The sequence below is a fragment of the Neomonachus schauinslandi genome, chromosome 9 (assembly GCF_002201575.2).
Source record: "Neomonachus schauinslandi chromosome 9, ASM220157v2, whole genome shotgun sequence".
Lineage (NCBI taxonomy): Eukaryota > Metazoa > Chordata > Mammalia > Carnivora > Phocidae > Neomonachus > Neomonachus schauinslandi.
In genome coordinates this window covers 101377230-101397990 of record NC_058411.1, presented here as the reverse complement: position 1 = coordinate 101397990, position 20761 = coordinate 101377230, and the positions used below count along the sequence as shown (strand labels likewise).

Below are 20761 nucleotides of genomic sequence, written 5' to 3'. Positions count from 1 at the left end.
CCCCAGTCACGGCCAGCAGCAAGGCATCTGAAGCTCCATTCCCAGTGGGCTAAGTGCTGTGACAAGGATCCACTTGCCTTCTGCGAGGCAGTACGCAGCTCCGCCAAGCTGGTGGCAAGGTTCTTGGCACATTGGCTCAGCTGCATAGCTGCAGCCTGGTCACTCACGGTGGGCACTGCGGCTTTGGCAGAGGACACCATCTTGCTTCCAGGCTGTAAAGAGAGGAGCAGAGAGCGAGAGGGCTCCTGAGCAGCACAAGGCAGACAGTAGATACCCAGACAGCAATGCTGCAAGCCAGCCAGAACTTACTTAGTCCTAAAACAAGGAATATCAAAACCATCTAGACTACCCCTGAAAATCGCCACCCCAGATCAGATACTCTAGGGCAGTAGGCTCTAGAAATGTTAAGAAAAAGGAAAAAAAAGGTATGTGTCATCGAGAGGGGCAATATTACTATGATGACTTGAAATTCTCATTTAAAACAGATTTCAAAGAGAGTTTATTAAATACATTTGTGTTCCTTAGAATAGCTCTTGAATCCGTGTCTCAAATACATCCAGGAGACTGCTTTAAAAAATGTGGGCAGACAAAATGAAAGAAGATGACCTGTCACATCACATCTCACTACCCAAGATAATCTCACCATGCATGGATGCCTGTGTGCATGCATCTATATTTCCAAAAATAAGATCATACTATTTATTCTATTTTTCAAACTCCCTGTTTCACATATTCTATGTTTTTAATAGCTGTATAGTATTCCATTGTATGCATCTGTTAATATTTCTCAATCCTGTGTTGTTGGGCATGTTTCCATTTTTTTCCAGTGTAATAATAGTACGGTAAATAACTTTGTAGCTAAAATTTTTCACACGTTCATAATTTTCTTCATATAAAACTTTAAAAGTACAATGTCTGGACCAAAAAATATACACTTTTAGGGGTTTTACTATAGATGTTATAAAACTGCTCTTAGTAAAGTTGAAACAATTTAAGTGTCAGAAAATAAACATTAATGACAGAAGTTAATATTTTTAATAAATAACACATGAGAATTCATTAAAAAAAAAAACCAGCCTGAAATGTGAGTAGGTAACCTCGCTTAATAAAAACTGAAACACGAAACACACTGAACATTGTGACAATCAAGGAAACGCAAAATCAAACAATAAGAACCTCACTGAGAAACTGTCAACAACCTACTTTTAAATGTTTGACTCCCCAACTTGGAAAAGATGTATAAGAAAATGTGCTCCATGCATTGCTACATGTAAATTTAGATTCATTCAGCCTTCCAGAAGGGCCATTTTACAACACATATGAATGAAGTTTAAAACGTTACCAACTCTTTGGTCTGTCAATTCCATTTCTACTTATTTCTAACTCTGCCTTATTCTTGAAACCATCTGATGTGTCTATGATTGCCAACATTAAAAGAATGATAGAAAAGGGAAGAATAAGAGTGGGGACAGAGCGGACCCTGAAACATGTCTACATGGCTCTATCATAATACCCTAGAAGCCTGCCCGCAGCGGGGATAACACAACCAGCTCCAGGCCCTCGAACCAACCACATGAAAAGAGAAACACCTGTCCAAGCCACAACAATGTCCCCAAGATAAAAATAAGCCACTTGCAATCCTATTTCTAGGACCATATCCTAATAATTCAAGAGGAATACAAATTTTTGAGCATACATGAAGAATTTTATCCTATCACAGGTTGTTCATGACAGCAAGTAATTGAAAACGACCTGTCCGTCTGGTGGCGAGGGAATACCCAAACAGAGCATAGCTGTGGTCAAACGATAGATTATTCAAAATCAGAAATGCTCATAATACAAATGTTCACATGAAAAACAGAGTCTACACACAATAAATCCCAATTTAAAAAAAATGTATACAGGGATGCCTGGGTGGCTCAGTCGGTTAAAGCGTCTGCCTTCGGTTCACGCTGGAGTTACAGCGCTTGGAAAAAGAGCCCAACAGACATATCAGTGAGTCCGGTAACCACAGGTTCAACTAGAAAAGGACAAGGAAGAGTCTGCTCACTTGATCTCATGAACTGTTCAGGAGATACAGGAAGTGCAGAGGGATTCGAATACAAGAAGTATGTAAAAAGGGAGTTTTCCCACCACTTAACGGTCTCATTTTATTTTCCTTAAAATGAATCTACCCCTTAGCTGGCAAAGATGGACACCACTTACTAATTGTACAACTGCCACAAAAAAAGATCACACCTTTGGAGAAGATGCACTTAGCACTTCTTTTTCCCCAGTCTGTGAATAACAACATTAGACTCTCTGGAAACTGGCAAACCTAGAGCACTACCTAGTACCAGGCTGTTCGACAAAACTTGCAACTTATCACATGCTTTCCCTCACAGAGGAGAAATAAAGATGAGATTTCCAAGAAAAATGGATTATGGGCCATCTCCCAGGACAATTTCCCTACATATTAGCATTTTGCTCTGCCAAACTAAATCCACCTCTCCTGAAAGTGGAAATAAAATGGGAAGGCCTTCAAAGGTCTGCTTACTGCAAAGACTTGGCTGTGGCTGTGGAACTGGGTAATTCTTCTCCTTAAGGATAAAGGGCATCCCTGACCCCACGGGTGGGGGGTGCTCTGGGCACAACCAAGGTGACTGCTTCTGTTACCTGGAGGAAGTTCTGGCTGGAGATGATGAGAGCCAGCTGGGCGCTAAGGTCTTCTGCTTGGGCTTGGCTCCCTCTCACCCCCTGGACCAGCTGAGGGATGTGATCGGCCACCGCCTATAGGAAGCAAGGAAAATTAAAACAGAGCACAGCCAGCATGGTGAAGGACGAAAACAGGGGGGAAAAGGACCCCAGGGATGGATGTTTTTGGGATGTGCTATCCCACCGGGGCCATGTTTGCCCCAAACCTTGCATTTACCCAGCACTTGTAAGCCAGCTGGGTCCCTAAAAACACTGAATCCTAACACAGTACCTCTGGGTAGCTGTCTCCCACACACGCTCTACTCTGTGCTCCTGAAGGTCCCTGTACATTTCAGCACAGTACGAGTCTCCGTAAAGAGGTCTGTTTTCTGCATTGGCCCACTTGCAACGAATACCAGCCTGGCCAATTACAGTTTAGAGCTTCAAAGCAAACAAAGAATCTATACAATTCGTCAGTAGATAAACTCAAGTCTCACAGTCCAATGATGAGGAAAAAGTAAGGGAAGTACTCAACTTCCAGCCTATGTCAGTGCTTTGGTTTCTCACTTGGCAGGTAAGCGTTCTGTCCGTCACCTTCCTGTCACTACGGGTCTTCCTCCTCGGAGCAGCCCTCCTCATTTCTCAAACTGGAAATCCCAATGCCCAGGGTGGAGGAGGGAGGAGCAGTATTTCTGTGCCGTAGGAGACCAGCCTTCTCCCTTTTCTGTGTTCTCCCGTCTGTGGCCACTCCTCACCTGACTGGCCAGGTCCTCAACGGTCACAGCACAGTGGCCCCCATTGCTGATGAAGGTCCCAACTGTATCCCAACCTGCTGACCTACTTTTTTTGGAACCCATTCCAGCAAGCGTTAAAAAAAAAAATATTTCCATGAGATTTTCCTCAGATCCTCTTCAGGACTTGCTCCAGTAATCGGGTCCACTTTGTTCTCCACTGCAACCTGATATAGTAAAGCTCTCATCTCCTGACAGTGACGCCCAGACCCTGAGTATCTTCAGTCTCTGCAAAGGGGGGAGGGGTGTAGTCCATCCTGTAGGATTGTCCTGGACACGAGTAGCAAGTGCTCTTTGAGAAGAGTTTTCTCACCTGTGCTGCCGGCTGACTTGAGGCTCTAGCAGACAACACACACGCTCTACAGGAGCCTGGCTTGCAGAAAAACCCCTTCAGTCTGCATCCAGTCTTGAGGACAGGGCCTTACTGCATTGCTGAGACTTTTCTGCTCCTCAGTGGGGGGCTGGCCTCAGAGAACCCAGAATCAGGACCTGAAGGGCTCTGGGGGCTTCTCTTCAGAAATAAAGCCGTCTCCGAGGTAGAAGTGGTAACACCACTTCCATGTGAACCGTGTCACAGAGGAGGTGTGAAAAGTCGGGACAGTGCAGTCAACTCTCAGAACCTTGGTACAGATACAGCTCTCCACTCAGCCCCCACTGCTCACTGCAAACACCCTTGGGAGACTCCAGTCAGACATGCTGCCAACACATGGGCAATGGTGACGCAATTATATGTTGTGTCTGGCACCATTCAGGGGTGTCCTGGGAGAGTGAACTCCCTGGGCCTTCAGAAGCAGCAACAGAGGTGTTCACTGAGCCCTTTGGAGCATGCTGGCTCCAACACATGCCATCAAGGCCCGGGTCTCAAAAGAACAAACAGGCAACAATAGAGAGCCCCAAAGCACACGGTCACTGAGGCCAGACAGGATGAAATAAACCTGCAACCCGTGCGGAGCAGGGAATCAACCCTCCTACCACCAGCACACACTGAAGGCCAAGGCCCACCTCTCAGAGGGAGAAAGGCACTCTGGAAATTCAATGCTTCGTTACTATTTCAGAGCTCGAAAATGGCCTTGTTATTGATCCTCCTTGATTTGGTCTCTTGAAGAGAAAGTAGACAAAGGAAAGACAATGCAGGATAAAGCACCATACTCTCCCTTCAGACACAGGCCATCCACTTATGAGACAAAAACCAGACGTGTGTGTGTGTGTGGACACACCTGGAACAGGGGAGCCTGAACAAACTGCCTTAGGGGCCCGGGTGATCGGTCGTAACCGAATTACGGCGGCGCCTGGCCCTCTAAGGCTATCCGCGTCATCTACGGCAGCCCTGGCTCTCGGGCGGCCGGAAGCTCACCTTGCAGCTCTGGACCAGCTGCTGCTGGGCGGCGGGGTTCTTGTTGGACACGGCCGCGTTCTGGGAGGCGGCGATGGTCTGCGTGGCGGCGGCTGCAGCCTGCTTGGCTGCCACCTGAAGAGGAGAGCGACAGGAGGTGAGGCAGGCTTCGAGTGCGCCCTCACACACGCACACTGACATGCGCCCCTCCCACGGAAGAGCCGCACGTGTACAAAAGGGCGCCCCAGGCCCAGGCCCTGCCTTCTGAAGGCCACTGAGGAGCCTCGTCTAACAAGGCCCGTTATCTCCGCGGGGTTTGCAGTCCCTGGGAGGAGCGAGAAAGACAGGCACGCTTGGAAGCTCAGGTTCCAGTGTTCATTTGTCTCTCTCAAAAAAGATAAGGGACAATCAATTCCAAGACCAGGATGGCACTGATAAGTGGCATCAAGTCTAAATGTTTTAGGGGAATTGGTTTTTTCTCCCCCCACAAGCGGCACAAACGCTGGTGTGCCCATGGCTCTCCTCTTGCCACCCACGGGAAGCCTTGCTTCAGAAAGGCCCAGGCTTCCCCACCAGAGAACTTAATTGTGTCTCTCACATCCTTCCAAGAACAAGGAGGCCAGTTTTGTTCCAGAATCCAGCAGACTACATGGAGGGATTCATCAGACAGGCAGGTTCTCGGCCTCCAACCTCCCAAATTTTAGTGTAAGAGTCTCCTGTGTACCTTCGTGAGAGAAATTTATTTTCTTACAGAGTTTGTGCCTACTGCTATTTCCTTTTCTTCCCCCGAGAATAAACACATGTTCTGAAAAATGACAAAAATATTTTCTTATTACTCCATCCCATACCCCTCCACCAAGGCCTGATCCCCATTCTCCAGTCTTTCTAAGTTTGCGTTTTCTGTTGGGAGTCCTGAAAGAGTCACTGCCTCTGACAAAATTTATATATTTTCAGCTAAAGGTCCTTTCTGAACATGGGCATCCCTTAATGCCAGGGGAAAAAACAAAAATCCCTATTTCCTCCTAAAAAAAAAAAATGGAATTCTATTCAAGAACGCTAAAATCAGAAAAGACTTTGCTTACTGAAACCATGAGCTGAAGCTATTTTTCAAAGTGTCAACGTGCCACTGAACCTGAAGGTACAACGTACCTAAAGCAACATTTCAAATTGTTTATGAGTACCTTAACCATTCGACCATATCGTTAATCTTGATTTAGCTTCCTTTATATGGGCATTGCCTTATTCATTTGGTCACTCTTTGAGATAAACTCTTTGCAATCTAAAACAGACATCCTAGGAAACCAGCCTCTTTACCCACCTCCAATCGGTTGACAATTTTTTTCTTGATGGCGTTCTGGGCGGCGGCGTTTGTTGCCACCCGGAGGCCTTCCGCAGCTTCTCTCAGTCTCTGCTGCTGGTCTTCATTCTCAGGATTGGCTGCAGCCCCCTGAGAAGGAGAAAAGAGAGATTTTGAGAGGTCCATGGGGCAGCATGCCACAGATGCTGAACTCATGCCTTCAGTTTTACTTTCTCCTGGTAATACAAAATATCTGGAAGACAGAGCAAATGCTTCAAGCAGTATCTTTACAATAAATATGTTTCGTCTCATAACAACAAAAAATCTACCAGGGGATGTTTCAAAGCTGCAGCCGTAAACAAGAGAAATCCACTGGTAATAATTAAACCCTTGCGATCCTAGCCTTGGTCATCCATGTAAATTAACTTGTGGTCAGATATCCATGGTTTCAAAGATGTTAAGACAAATCTCCCTCCCCCCACCCCAGATCTCTCAGGGAGAATTTGATTTTAATTGGAGTGACAGACACACGTCACTGCTGAAAGATTCTCCTGTCTTGCAGCACTAGTTAATGTGGATGGGCTAAGAACATAGGATAAACAGGGGCTGGGAACACCACCCAAAATAAGGAAATGTTGTTTAAGAAAGACCATGCCTAGAAACTGCATTCCTGGAAAACCTGAGTTGGAGAGTATAGCAAAGCAGAGCTGGGACTCCACTGCACTGAAATAATGAGAGCTATCCCATGCCCCTTCCCTTGGGCAGGGAAAGAAAAAGGGCCATGCACGGCCCATGGCCACACTGTTGCTGTAGGTTCAAGTGTCTTAGGTATGCAAATGGGTTTTATTGAGATGGGTGGAATTCTGAAGTAGGGAAAAGGCTAATGGTAATGTGATATAATTTTACTGCACAATAATTAACAAAGACTTAAAGCACATCCAGCCTTCAACTCCCACCTGCAACAGAAGCGGCGATTGAGAATTTTCTCACCGAGTCTGGATGTTCTGAGACCAGTTCTTAATGTGTACAGATGAATGAGTTTCTTTTCATGAACACTTCAGGGTGATAATATTTACTCCCAAGGCAGAGACAAAAGCAGAAACACACACGCCGATTATCGAAAATCGATTTTCCAATGTCTCCATTTTCCAAACGGCCAACTTGCCAAATTGACCATTTACAAGAACCTATTTCTTTGAACTATTTATAAAAGTTATAGGAAGTCATCCTGGCTGGAACAGTTTCAACATCTGTGATGAAAGTGTTTTGGCAATGCTTTTGAAGGAAATCTTCCATTCTTTCAAACTGTAAACACTTTAAGTAGTCTTGATTTTGTATTTCTAGCAACTAAACAAATTCTGCTTTTGTATTTCATGTGTGAAAGGTTGTCTGGGCTACTTTTGCATTCTTTTGCAAATTTAGGAAAATCATTTTATTTTATTTTCTTGGTCACCAGGTATTTAAACCACTCCTACACTTGCCTTCCTTTGGTATTCTGGGCAGCAGAAAACCATCATTTCTGCACTTGACTCTGAAGTGGGCATCTGGATCCTTCCTTAGCAACATCTCTTTCATGATGAATGTACATTAGATATGCAGTACTAATCTTGGCCCGGAATCTTAGTTACTGATTATGAAATGTATTTTTTTCCTGCACATTAAATATGTTTTTTGGAGCTCTAACCATCATAGACTCTTTAGCTTTCAACAAAATTCTGCAAATTAAAATACTGTCGTGAAGACCAAGTGACAACTTTTAACTAAAAGAATGTATGGAAACACTATTGTCCCATCTGATAGAAATAATCAGAAATAAATACTTAAACAAGTTTCTGGTAACATGGTACATTCAGTAAGGTCTGGTGAGCACTACACATCTAGAAACAAATATACACAATGGTCCTGGCTCAATCTTGATTATGTGATGGTAGGCTTAATCGTTTTAATTCTCCTATTTGTTAAATAGGGATTGATTAGATTTTATACTAAGGTTCTTTCCAGTCTGCCAATTAATTTTTTGTGAACAGGAAGGTTTCCTTAAAATAGCTATGCTTAGACTTAGAAGTGGGGGGGCAGAACTCGTAAAAACCATAAAGAAATTAAGCACTGCACCAAAAAGCCTAATACATATTTTTGACTAAAAGGGATGGTTAAGGGCAGAGCTTCTCGGCTGAAACAGGGCTCAGGGGACAGAGTAAGGAAGTTCAGACCCTGCCCCTCCTTGGGTTTCCCTTCAGCCTATTCACGAGGTACCTCCAAGAAATCACAGTCCCTCAGGGACTACAATGGTGAGTCAGTCGAGGAAGGTCTACGTGATTCGCCACATGTCATAACACATTTTAAGTGAAAGAATTCACATGCTAGGTAGTTTGAGGTGAACTCGTATTCTGTTGGAGGCCAGGATGTGGGGGCTTTTAATGAATCTTAAATGCACAGAAATACATTAACAAATACATGTTAACTTAGGCATATGAAGTGGAAGGTGATTTTATTTTATTTATATTCATCAGCATTTTCTATTAATTCCACCAAAAACGTACGCTAGTTGCATAATAACAAAAAGAGGAACATAGAGAAATATACCTTTTTCCATTTAATACAGTTCTCACCTCAAGGTGGGAATCAGAATCTTCTGCGGAACTGACTTGCACGTACACACACGGTCCCACCAGTGACCTTGTGAATCAAGGTCTCTGGGGGTGGAACTGAGACACGCGCCCTTTGATGTTTTACGGGGGGCTCTGAAACAGGGCCCTGAGATAAGAATCACTGGCTTTTAGAAGCCGCATGCTGAAGCATAGCTGTCAAAGAAGCAGAGAGCTGACTCTTAACTCTTCACTCTAGCTGTTGTAGAGTACTGAAAACTGCTACTGGGATTTGAAGAACAGTGAGGCAGCACTCTACTATGTAAAATCGTGATAGGAGTTTAGTTGAGAAGTCGAATGGAGGACAAAGTAATATTCAGGTTGCAGGCAAAAGAAGAGGCCTATTTGACTCTGCTGTTGACAATCTCCAGTTCAAATGAATCACCATTTGCAATAAGCTGATGGCGATAACCCCATGGACAGAGAGCTTGCTCACTGAGCAGGGACTTCGTCGTCTACAGCTGAGTCAGCATCACTCCCTTTAAAGAGTGTTATTCTCATGTTCCATGCCCTTCTCCTTTCCCAACGCAACAAGGTTAAATGTTACACAACCACAGAGGTCTTAAACAACAAAAATGCACGCTCAGCTGACCATTCTTTATCTTCAGGGTACCTTCCAAATCCTAACTCTTAATAATGTTCCCTTTCCCATTGAACAAATACAATGCAATACCTTGGCAGCTTCCACCATGCGAGCTGTGGAGTCGGCCAGGAGTTTCGCAGCTGCCAGGAGCTTCTTTGAGTTCTCCATGTCGATTTCAGCTTCTGCATCCGACCTCATGGCGTTGACGAGGTCTGAGGTGGCCTGGGCCAGGACCCGGGCCTGGCGCACCATTTCACCTATGGGACGGGATTGAGAATGCCATCTGTCTGTCTGCTTTCTAAAGCTCAAAACCAGCACAGTCTAGTCTACACACCTCTGGTAAGACGGACAGAGAGAAGGGAGCCCCTAAGCTCTAGTCCTAAGCAATGCAGCCCACTTAGACCCAGGACCGAAAATACTCCCCATGGCTACCAGGACTGTACACCCCAAACACACCCAACTTCCATCTTGAACTCTGAGGGATACATAGGACACCACGAAGCAAAGAGGACTTCTTTTGAAAGAGAAGGCAGGGAACAAAGTTATGTGGATTTATTATGTGATTTAGTAAAATAGTTATTTAGAAAATATTAGTTACCTCACTTCAGGAACCACTTACACAAAGTCCTTATAATAAACTCTGCATAATGGCATAAAAAATTACTCTTGAAATTTGAAAGAATTTGCATGTTACCTAACTCCAGATGAATAATATCACATGATCCACTGTATTTGTGTCATTTGGCTCTCACTAATAGGAAGCACAGACCCCAGTTTCACGCTCAATTGCTAACATTTGCCTTGGCTCAGTTTTTCCTATCAGTTTTCTGTTTGCTCACCCTTTTCTTCCTAGTGCTGGTTTTGATCTTATTAGTAGTAATTGTTTGGTTTTACTGTTCCTGTGATTTTACTGATATCTATTTCAATTTTCTTTTGGAAGTAGGAGGGGTATAAGAGTAAACATTTAAAATAAAACTACTCAAATGTAAGGGAATTTTTCCTCCCCCAAAGGTCATTTGAGGATGCCAAAACCCTGTGATATTAAGGGGGAAAAAAAAGCTTTCATAAAAATCAAAATGTGCTAAGTTCAAGGTATCGTGGATTGGATCCTAGGATGGTAAAAAGACTTGAGTGGAAAATCTGGTGAAATCTGAATCATGTCAGTAGTGAATAGTTATGCATCAAGGTTAATCTAGTTCTGACAAATGTGCTGTGGGTTAGGGAAGATGCAAAAAATGAGGGAAAATGGGAAAGATATATAAGAACTCTCTGTATTACCTCTGCAACTTTTCTCTAAATATGAAAGTATTCCAAAATAAACGGTTTATTAAAAAACAAACAAAACAACAACAAAAAGTCCAAATGTGCAGAGTATGCTGATCTTCCTAAATCATGTAAGGAGGATACAGAAAAGCACACGTTTTTATTTGTTTCTTTTCAATACTTGTTTCAAAGAATGGCTCTGTGCTGACAAGGAAGTAAGAAAACAAACCTCTTACAAACTACTGGTAGGGTTGCAAACCATAGAGTCTTTCAGAAATTCCACTTATTACATATAGCCCTAAAAGTAAACCAAGATATTTTTATAAAAAGAGTTCCTAAAGTATTATTTTTGTTAAAGCAAAACAAACTAAGAAGCAAACCAAAAAACTTGGAAATGACCTACATGTCTATTTAAAGATAACTGGTTAAGTAAATTATGATAGAATTCCACAGAGTAGAGTATTATGCTGCCATTAAAAAGATTAGCATATAGTTCAACATGAAAAATGTCTTTAAGATTTATTAAGAGAAAAAGGTTGCAGAAGAGTATAAATAATGCATTTCCATTTATATAAAAAGAAAGATGGTGTTAAAAATACATACATACACATACACAAGCATGTGAGACTATAGGAAGATCATGTAAAACAGAAATCGGTGAGTTGCCAAATCTGGAGATTTAGATGGGATAGAGCTGGGCTGGGCCTGGGGAGACTTACTTTTCAACTAATAGACTGAAAGGTACATTTTACCTTTTTAAAAATTTTCTGGATATTATGATGTTTGACATCTTAAAAAAACCTTTCTGGCTCGAGAGAGACTGCCCTTCTGAAGGCTAGCCAACTTCTAGAGATAGCGAAAGTCCAGCCAAGAGCACGCCTTTGATACACAAACCAAGCAGCTTGGAGCCACACCTCCTTTATCTGGCCACCACAGCCCTGGATGCAATATCCTTAGGCCTCATTCATCCCAGGGCCTGATTCCAGGCGACTATGATGACCCCTATGGTGTAGAGCCTGCTGCAAATAGTCAAACTAAGCAGTGAGCTGTTCACCCTGCCCTGCCTTGCCTTTCCAATGGAAATCCCGATGAAGGCCACAACCTAAGGTCTCCCCCTCACTCCTATCTTCTGCAAACTGACCAAACCCGCTGCTTCCCCTGGGACCCCGCACGGCACGTGGTGACCCTCTCTCTGGGACCTGTGAGTAGAATACAGTTTTCCTTCCAAGCTTCATTCCTGCACTTCCTGTGGCTGCGTCAACTTTACCATGCCACATCCGACATGTTTCTTCTAACAAATGGGATTTGCTGAGAAGTTATTTAAAAAGCCTAGTTAATGAACTCTTTTTTAAGTGTTGCCATGGATGGGCACATTAGTAGGAGTCTTCCATCTTTCTCCCAGCCTCAGCGAGGAAGTCTCTGACAGAGGCTGATGACAACTCGCCCTTGCCAGGCAGCCGTCACCTTTCTTACTCACAATCGTCACCACGAGGGAACCCCAATAGGACCCGTCCACCCCCGGCATCGCCCCTCACCGGCATCGCCCCTCACCAGCATCGCCCATGGAGCTGAAGATGCTCTCGGTGACACACATGATGGTGTCGGTGGCCTGGTCGTAGCGGCCGATGGGCTCGCCTCGGCTGGCAAACTGTCGCACGTGCTGCAGGAGATCATGCAGGGCCTGGCTGACCACGCTGGCCGCTGCGCTGACCTGCTTCAGGAGCTCGCTGTCGTCGGTGGCTGCCTGGCAGGCGCGGACACAGTTCTCCACTGAGCGGTCCACGAGCTTGCCCGCTTCAATCAGCTGCTCCTGGCACACGGGGGAGCTGATGGTGGGGCTCACCACCTAAAGTAAGAAAGGAGTGGGTCTTGGGCACTGAGGGTCAACTCTCAGTCCCCACTGTGCTCTAGCATTTCCACCATGTTCCTTCCTGCTCTGCACCTCGGTTTCTTACTTAGAGGACCAGGGATTACACTAAACCATCACTGAAGTTTCTCATACTTGATGATTTCACTCTATCTCTGTGACTTTTGATGCCCATTAATTTTTATCTTCTTCAGTGATACGTAACTATTCTACTGACTACTTCCATAGAGAGAAATTTTTGGTATTTATGTCATGCCTCCTCCTTTTAGGAACATCTAACTTGAGTCCCCTGAGCTAGGATAACAAGACTATCTAAGGGAATTGTATTTCTTTTCCAGAGACATCTGGAACTCTGTACCTCTTGGTACTTTAAAGAACAGGGGGATTCTGTCAGTTATCTGTGGGTACTTGGAGGGTGCACAAGGAAAGCAGGAGCGATACCATCAGGACTCTTCCTTCTGACACTGCAAATCCCACCACAGGATAGGAAATGCCAGGCTAAGCTGGTCACAGATAGATAGAAGATGTTATGTCATCAAGTTGAGAAAACGGACACCTCCCATCTTCTGATGCACGAACACACGGTGAGGAAAGGGTACGTGAAATCCGACAGGCCTGGGCTTACCCTGGTCCTGCCATGGAGGACTTCTGTGGCCTCAGGCTACTTACAAACATTTAGGGACCTCAATTCTCTCTTTGGCAAACTGGGGATGATGTGCTCAACAAGGTAAAGTCCGACACCCAGAGTGTGCACATCATAATGGGCAACAATGAACTTAATCCTGATTACCCTTACTCTAACACTGTGCAGTGCAGGAGGGGCGCCCCAAGTCAGCAGGTTATCTACGAACCCATTCGTGATGCTCTACTACATTTCTGTACAACGCAAGAACTCTGTGTGCAGGTGTAAATAAGACACACTGAGAAGTCCAAAGGGGAGACACGGCGATCTGCAAGCAGAAATGGCCAATAGACACAGACAAGGACCCCTGCCTGAGGGCTTGGGCAACGAAAAAACGATAAAAGCACAATGGGGTGGTTAATGTCAAAATCCTATAGTGTCATCTTAAAGACAACACCTGATGCAAGCTCTAAATCATAGACAATTTTAACAAATTCTGCCTCTGGTCTCCCCCAGTGACTGGAGGCAGACTAGGGCATGTGACACTTGGAGAAAAGGGCCTGCAGTACCAGCTGGCTTACCTTGGCACACGCCACAAGCTGGGAGGTAGAGAGGGCACACTGGGTGGCAGCAGCAATCACCCTGTTCTGTAGGACTGTGTCTTCAGCTACTTGGGCAACATTCTTCGCCTTTAATACCAACATGGCAGCAGCATTGGCCACAGCTTTGGCCAAACTCATTAAAACATCCTAAGATGGGGAATAAAAAAATGGGCATTTATTTTTTTATCAGCCTTTACAGCTAGAAATAAGACGTGGTATCCACTTAAACACTTTATTAAAATTCCATTTGAACGTTTTCTTTCCGGTCCTTCGTAAGAATGTTCTTTCCACTTATTTTTCTGAAATGTCAACTCACCCTTAAACATAATTAAAGGAAGAGACTCGTGTCCTCATGACATAGTCTTCCTATATGTGAAGTAGCATAAGGTTTAAATCTAAAATAGGGTGATTTCAGAGGAGGGTTTTTATTTTAAACACTGATTCACATTCATGTACTTCTCTAACCCTGAGAGTCTTGATTAAGTCTCTTGAATATGTGGTCGATGCAGTAGCTCAAGAAAAGCTGAAAATGTATCCAAATGCCATAAATACAACATGCTGTAGGAAGGATAGAATTCATGGCCTCCAAGTCGTCATGTCTCACTGTCACTTGAAAATTTATCATTTGGATTTCCATTTTGCACAAGGTTCCAAGGTACCATCAGAAAGTCAGGCCACATCTCTGCCTCCAGAGGGCAATGTTGGTCACGCACAGACAATACCTATAGCTCAAGAGCCAAGGAGTGTTCTGAAAATAAGTTATTTTCAGTGTTCTGTAGTCTTCTGGATAGGGATTAAATTATTACGAGAAGTGGAAAGGGAGCCTACATAAATAAACTAGCTACGAGCTACGACCTCACTGAAGATGCAAGGAGCTCTGAGCCTTTATAGATCAGTTTATGCTTCGACACAACAAAAAGGCATTCTGTCTGCAGGATGGAGAATCCTTTGATTTAGCCCACCAGGTCTGTCACCCGTCTGTGTGACCTGAAGAATAACCACTGTTAACATTTAATTTGCTTCTTTGCTTTTAGTATTGAAGGTAGTTTATTTGATTTGGAAATGCCTTCCCAAACACACCCCAAACATACGAGCCATTTTTATTTTGAACAAACATGTCAAGGCCTTCTCCGAGAGGAAATGTGGTCAGAAGTCTTTATTAATTCATCAGATAATGAAAAGCACTTTTGATTCTGAATGCAAAGGGCACCCACAGAGTCTTTATAATAAGACATTTTATGAGATGATATATTGGAGAGAGTGTTCAGCCTGCAGTGTTACACAGAGCAGAAACTCTACGCTATCCAGGCAAATCAGAAACCCATAAACCTACCACGTAAGTCAATTTTAAAATGGATACAAACCAAGCAGTCTTAAAGGAACAGTTTAGTCCAGTCTTTCTTTTAGGTCTCTGATGTTTATTAGATGTCCAAGGAAAAAGCAAAGTCTGAGGTTCCAAAAGTTGAAGATGCCTTTAGGATCTGATTGGCACTTGTATGCCACGTAACTTTTAGAAATTGCTCCCAACACGGCCTGTGAAGTTACAGTTCTTTTTTTTCTTTTTTTTTTTAAAGATTTTATTTATTTATTTATTTGACAGAGAGAGACATAGTGGCAGAGGGAACACAAGCAGGAGGAGCAGGAGAGGGAGAAGCAGGCTTCCCGCGGAGCAGGGAGCCCGATGCGGGGCTCGATCCCAGGACCCAAGCCAAAGGCAGACGCTTAATGACTGAGCCACCCAGGCGCCCCTGAAGTTACAGTTCTTGAACACCTATCTCGATGCTCAGCAAACACTCAACTCGAATGTCACAAATTATTTATAAGATTTTTTAAAAATATCTTTCCAAAGTGGGTCACAGTATTCTTTCACTTGATATGAATTTGTCTTTTCATAGAGGGACTAAGATTTGGTCATGTAGACTCATATTGTTCTAAAGGGCTTTGTTAGACTCATTTAAAGAAATCCTATTCCTATTAATTTTGTCCAAAAAAAATACAGTTAGAAAAAGAACGTGATACTACAGCCACAGTTGCTGACAAGGCCTTTGTCAAACCTTTCAACAAGACCACTGTTATGTAGCCCATGTAAAATAAATCTTTGTTAACTCTGGGAACATGCAGTACATTGAGAACCCAGGAAAAGCTCTGAGATAAGATCTCAAGAATCAGAAAAATAGTGCATAAGAAATCCAATGTCAGTAAGCCAGGGGCTACTCATAACTGGAGGAGGTTGCAGGATCACCTTACTGCACTGACGTTTGCCCAGAGATCGTAAAGAAATGGGAAGCATTCAAGTCAGGCCTTTCGCTGATACGGAAGCCTCTTCAGGACCCTACCGTGAACCTGAACCTGCTTTCCTAGCATGTCTGAATACAAACAACAGGAAGCAGAGTTTGCATTTTTATGTGATGATAACGGTCTGTCAAAGAGAGAAAGAAAAGAAAAATCTTCAGCAAGCCAAGGTGCATGTAGTGTCTTCAGGAAGAACTGTGACTTTCTTCTCAACCGTTCGAAACACTCTGGGGAAAGGGGTCATATTTTTGAGGAAAGTCAGTTGACCACTTCATGTTAATGAAGCCTAGTAAACCAACAGCTGAATGTCATATTTACCCAATTCCTAAGCAGGTGCCTGCCTACAAAGAGTTACCTGCTCTAATACAAAAAGCAATAGCCAATACAAGGGCAGTTTGGGGATCTGGCTCAGGGCAAGTCAGGATAGGGTCACGGTTAGCTTGGATTTAGTGGGATATGTTTATGTGGTTGCCGTCAATTCTCTTTGAAATGAAATTATTACCGGCCATCCCAGCATAGAAATAGTTCCAGGAATATTGCTACCCACCGCCACCCCCCCGCCCCGCTCCCCCCATCATGGGGCTCACCCTCCATCATGACACGAACGTTCAAGCACTGACAGTCTTATTGCATTACAGGACATGAAGGAGTCCTCTGGCCCCAGCACCACAGGTGTGTGGAAATTAAAGGGGAAACAAACTCATCTATGGATGCAAGTTCCGTATATCACAACATGTACGACCATGTCGTAGCGTAACTGACGCATCTTGTGTAGATGGAGTTTGGTAGTTCCAGAGAAAACAGCATACAAAACTGCTACTCATGAAGAAAGAAACTTGAATTCTACAGTAAAGTTGAATGATCTTTTTATTCTGAATGCTACAGAATTCCCCACTGGTCAACCTGACATAGGATTTGGAAAAGGGCATCTTCCAGAGAACCTGGCCTTGAATGGTAAGTTGAATTAGAATGTAGTTATACACTACTAAAAATTGGGTCTTACGAGAAGGAGAAAGGCATGAAGGGCATCTGCCCACAAGGATATGAGAAGACAAGCTCAGTGTAGCCTGGAGCTCCCCTCATCTGTGGCAGCTGGGAATGGAGGCAGACAAGCTGAGCTCCTATTTGAGCTGGCAGCACATCAAACCAGCTGAAAGCAGGGGCTACAACTGTGAGCAGAGGACAAACGGCACATATCCTTGGTACTGAACAAGAAGGGTGACAGAAAGAAAAAAAGTCCCTACCACGCTGATTTTGGATATGACACAGACAATAGACCCACCTCTGAGTACAAAGGAGAGCCTATGTTATATGTGAGTGCAGTGTACGGGAGCACACGTTTCCTCTTTTATGTGGACTCCAGAATAATGCAGTTAAAAACTGCCCCCAACGCCTGGGTGGCTCAGTCGGTTAAACGGCTGCCTTCGGCTCAGGTCATGATCCCAGGGTCCTGGGATCGAGCCCCACATCGGGCTCCCTGTTCAGCGGAGAGCCTGCTTCTCCCTCTCCCTCTGCCTGCCTCTCTGCCTACTTGTGCTCTCTATCTCTCTGTCAAATAAATAAATAAAATCTTTAAAAAAAAAAACAAAAAAACTGCCCCCAAAAGACAAAACAAGACTGCCCATGAGTTGATAAGGATAGACACTGGATGGTAGATGCAAGGGAGTTCATGGCATTATTCCCTCCGCTTCTGTGTTTAATGAATGTCCAGCATATTGACCAGTGAGAATAGCTAAATAAGTGCTTTACAAGAATGATGCATGATATGAAGGGAAGTGAGTTTTTTAATTGAAAATTAAAAAAAAAATTAACAAATGCCCCGCCCCCAAGAAAATCCACCTCAGTTTTATTCTTGACAGCCCAATGAAGACTTGGTTTTTCATACATTCTCCCTGTTTGGGTCTAGACCATCACTTAGACTCCTTTCCAAAATTAGGGGCGGCAAATATCTTACTTGGAATCGTTCATCAGTCTCATTCTCTCCGATCTGCCTCAGAAGATCCCCACTGGCTTGTCCAATGCTTCCAGCAGCAGTCAAAACTGTCTGTCGAGGCTAGAAAAACACACGTTGGTTGGAAAGAAAATACATTTCCTCCACAGTGCCATCAGACAGCAGGGCAGCAAAAGGAATCCTGAGGGACTGGCCTCCTCCTGCACCTAGATGAGAGTCTATCCACTAGATGGGAGACTTAAATACCCTGGTAAAATCTGTGCAAGGAAATGCCTGATGTCTCACAAACCAGTCATAGGTGGATCGATTTGAAATGTTCAATCAATGAGTCTTGCTTAGCTGCTAGGAAGGTGATACGCACTTTACGGAAATTAGGGCACAAACTTATATCCCCTTCGAATGTGTATTGACTGTGTGTGTTTCTGAGGTTGAATCGAATCAAGTACCCTGGGGTGAGGGGACAGGGAGGTTTCCTACTAACAGCACAACCAGTCCCAAAAGTTGAACCATAGATTCTGTACCCAGTTCACCAACTCCAAACCCCACGGTATGGTAACATGCCCCATCAGGATGGAAGGAACAGCTTCGGAGCAGGAGCCCTGTAGTACTCAAGGCTGCACCTGCCTCACCAGAACCTGAGTGACCGCGTGCCCCAAGAGCTCACCTCTCCAGAAGTAGGCTGCACAGCTTTCAGCAAGTCCGACACTGCCCCTGCGAGGGTCCTCGCAGCTCTGAGCAAGTCCTCCCCACTGCCCACCTCGTCGTCCATCAGAGCCGCCAAGAGCTTCACGCCCTTGGACATCTCCGTCAAGTTGGAAGAAATGGTGGTGATTGCACATCCCACTGCTGTGTAGTCGGTGTCTGCAGGGTCACCTGGGATAGAGAAGGGCCGTCACCGTCACAGGAGGGCGGTGAAGGGTGAGGAGAGCCCAGATGGGTGATGGCATCAGCCATCACTCTGCAGGAGTTGGACACAAAGCTGCACGCACACAGGGTGACACCGGGCTCCCTGTCTCCAAGGTGCTGCTCCTCCCGAGTCCTTTTGCCCCGAGGCCTCCTACGCTGAACTACTGAGCATGAACCCCTGTACAGTTCCAAAGGAAGTCTTGGCATCGCATGGCCCTTTCTGTTAGGCCCCTGTCAGCAGCTGAAGCACTGAAATGCTGCAGAGAGAAGCTGAGACATTTGCAGACTCTCACCTGACAGCGCAAGGTGGGCGTCCTGCTGGGCCATGAGAGGACTGTGGGACAAGATGGACAGGGGCCCGCGTGATGGATCTATTCCTCCAAAACCCATCTGAGACTATAAGCTCCCAGAAAGGAGAAACCAGCTCCCATACACTTCGAAGTTCGTCCAGCAGACCGGTGAACAATGAGCAGAGCTACGTCAGGGCTTGCTGAAGGATGCATGATATCGACGGAAAGGAATGAGATGCTCCCCACCATTCTCCTGGGTCAGTGTGAAAAAGTGCCTGGAGCACTCAGAGCGCCTAAAAATAGACTAGCCTCTCATCCCATGAAAATCTGTTGTTTCAATCAAAGAATAGGAATCGTTTCTAAAGCAAAACCGCAACAGAGCACAAGGACCTCGGAGACTCACCAGCAGTGAGGTTAACTACTGAAGCTGTTCCAGCTGTGATCGCATCGACCTGAGAGTGGATTTCGTGTTTGGACTCGTCGACTTTATTCTGAACCCACACCCGTGACGCCTGCAAAACCAGACAAGGGCACAACACAGTCAGTGCATGGGACTGCCTGGGACACCAGAGACATCGTGCCATAAAATGAGACCAGCATTTTGTCTGTACTCTTGTTCCTGGGCCGGCACCAACGAGGCCCTCAAGTCATCTTAAGTAAAGTCATTAACAGGCCCCTGGCTCATTCACTGGTGCTAAATGGCATGTAAGTCCTCCATGCTTCCTCCACAGTTTTTTCTTGAGCTTTTAGGATCTTAAGAAAAATTCTACATGGCTTCATTTAGGTAAATTTAATAAAAAATGAGAATTAATGTCTCAATAATACTGCACACCAGCACCAACAACTGTTGCTAATTTCCACCTTATTTTTTGGAGAGGTTAGAATTAGGGTATTGCAGCTCACGAGTGTTCTCTGTTGGCATAAAGACTGTCTTCTGTTAACATGAATGTGGTGTAGATGTGGCACCTTTCTGGGAAGGACTGGGGGGAATGGGTCAAGACCTCTGTTCTAGATCCAGCTCTACCACTGACAAGTGACATGACCTCGAGCAGATTACATCTAGGTCCTGTGCCTTACATTTCTTCTACTGTAGGAATTCAATGGTCTTTAAAAACCTTTCGAGATATTATACTTTATGGTCATTGGAACCCATAAATAGCAAATTCTCCATTCCCTGGCATTTCTGGACTTAGCCAATAAGTGATCACTGACATTCATAATGATGACCCTGTGGTAATAGACGATGCTCATTTGCTTCCCAAAACATCCCCAAAATATTCATTGAGATTTAGGATGTGTCTAGCACTAATAATATTTTTTGTATACCAAAATTTTAAAAATTGGTGAAGCAGGGCTGTTAAATACAAATATGTTAAAACCATCTCATGGTAGTGCTGGCTATGGGAGGGTGTCTGCCTTATGTATTTTCACTGTGAAGCTCCCCCATGAAGAATGTTTAATGATTTCAGGTACTTGGGATACAAAGCACTGAGTATAACAGCAGCTGCAGGTGGACAAGCACGCCAATGAAAATCAGAGCATTCAGGGAGGCCTTGGAGGACAGTTATCCTGGTGGGGCAAGATGAGGCTACACATTACATCTTGGCCCTGGCCTGGGATGGCCCTGTCGATCCTAATGGAGTGGT

The 20761-nt window shown here is 44.5% G+C and overlaps 1 protein-coding gene across 2 annotated transcripts in view; it reads right to left on the bottom strand.

Annotated features, from left to right (window-relative positions):
- TLN2 (talin 2) overlaps positions 1 to 20761 on the bottom strand; it is a 191678-nt gene that overhangs the window by 121146 nt on the left and 49771 nt on the right. For both annotated transcript variants that reach the window (XM_044917829.1, XM_021693794.1), the window contains exons 14-23: positions 19519 to 19627; positions 18584 to 18792; positions 17923 to 18021; positions 13656 to 13823; positions 12137 to 12431; positions 9413 to 9579; positions 6116 to 6244; positions 4819 to 4932; positions 2656 to 2769; positions 78 to 212 (exon numbers count right to left, since the gene is read on the bottom strand). In XM_044917829.1, coding sequence (XP_044773764.1) covers positions 78 to 212; positions 2656 to 2769; positions 4819 to 4932; positions 6116 to 6244; positions 9413 to 9579; positions 12137 to 12431; positions 13656 to 13823; positions 17923 to 18021; positions 18584 to 18792; positions 19519 to 19627 — 1539 coding nt within the window. The remainder of the gene's footprint in view (positions 1 to 77; positions 213 to 2655; positions 2770 to 4818; positions 4933 to 6115; positions 6245 to 9412; positions 9580 to 12136; positions 12432 to 13655; positions 13824 to 17922; positions 18022 to 18583; positions 18793 to 19518; positions 19628 to 20761) is intronic.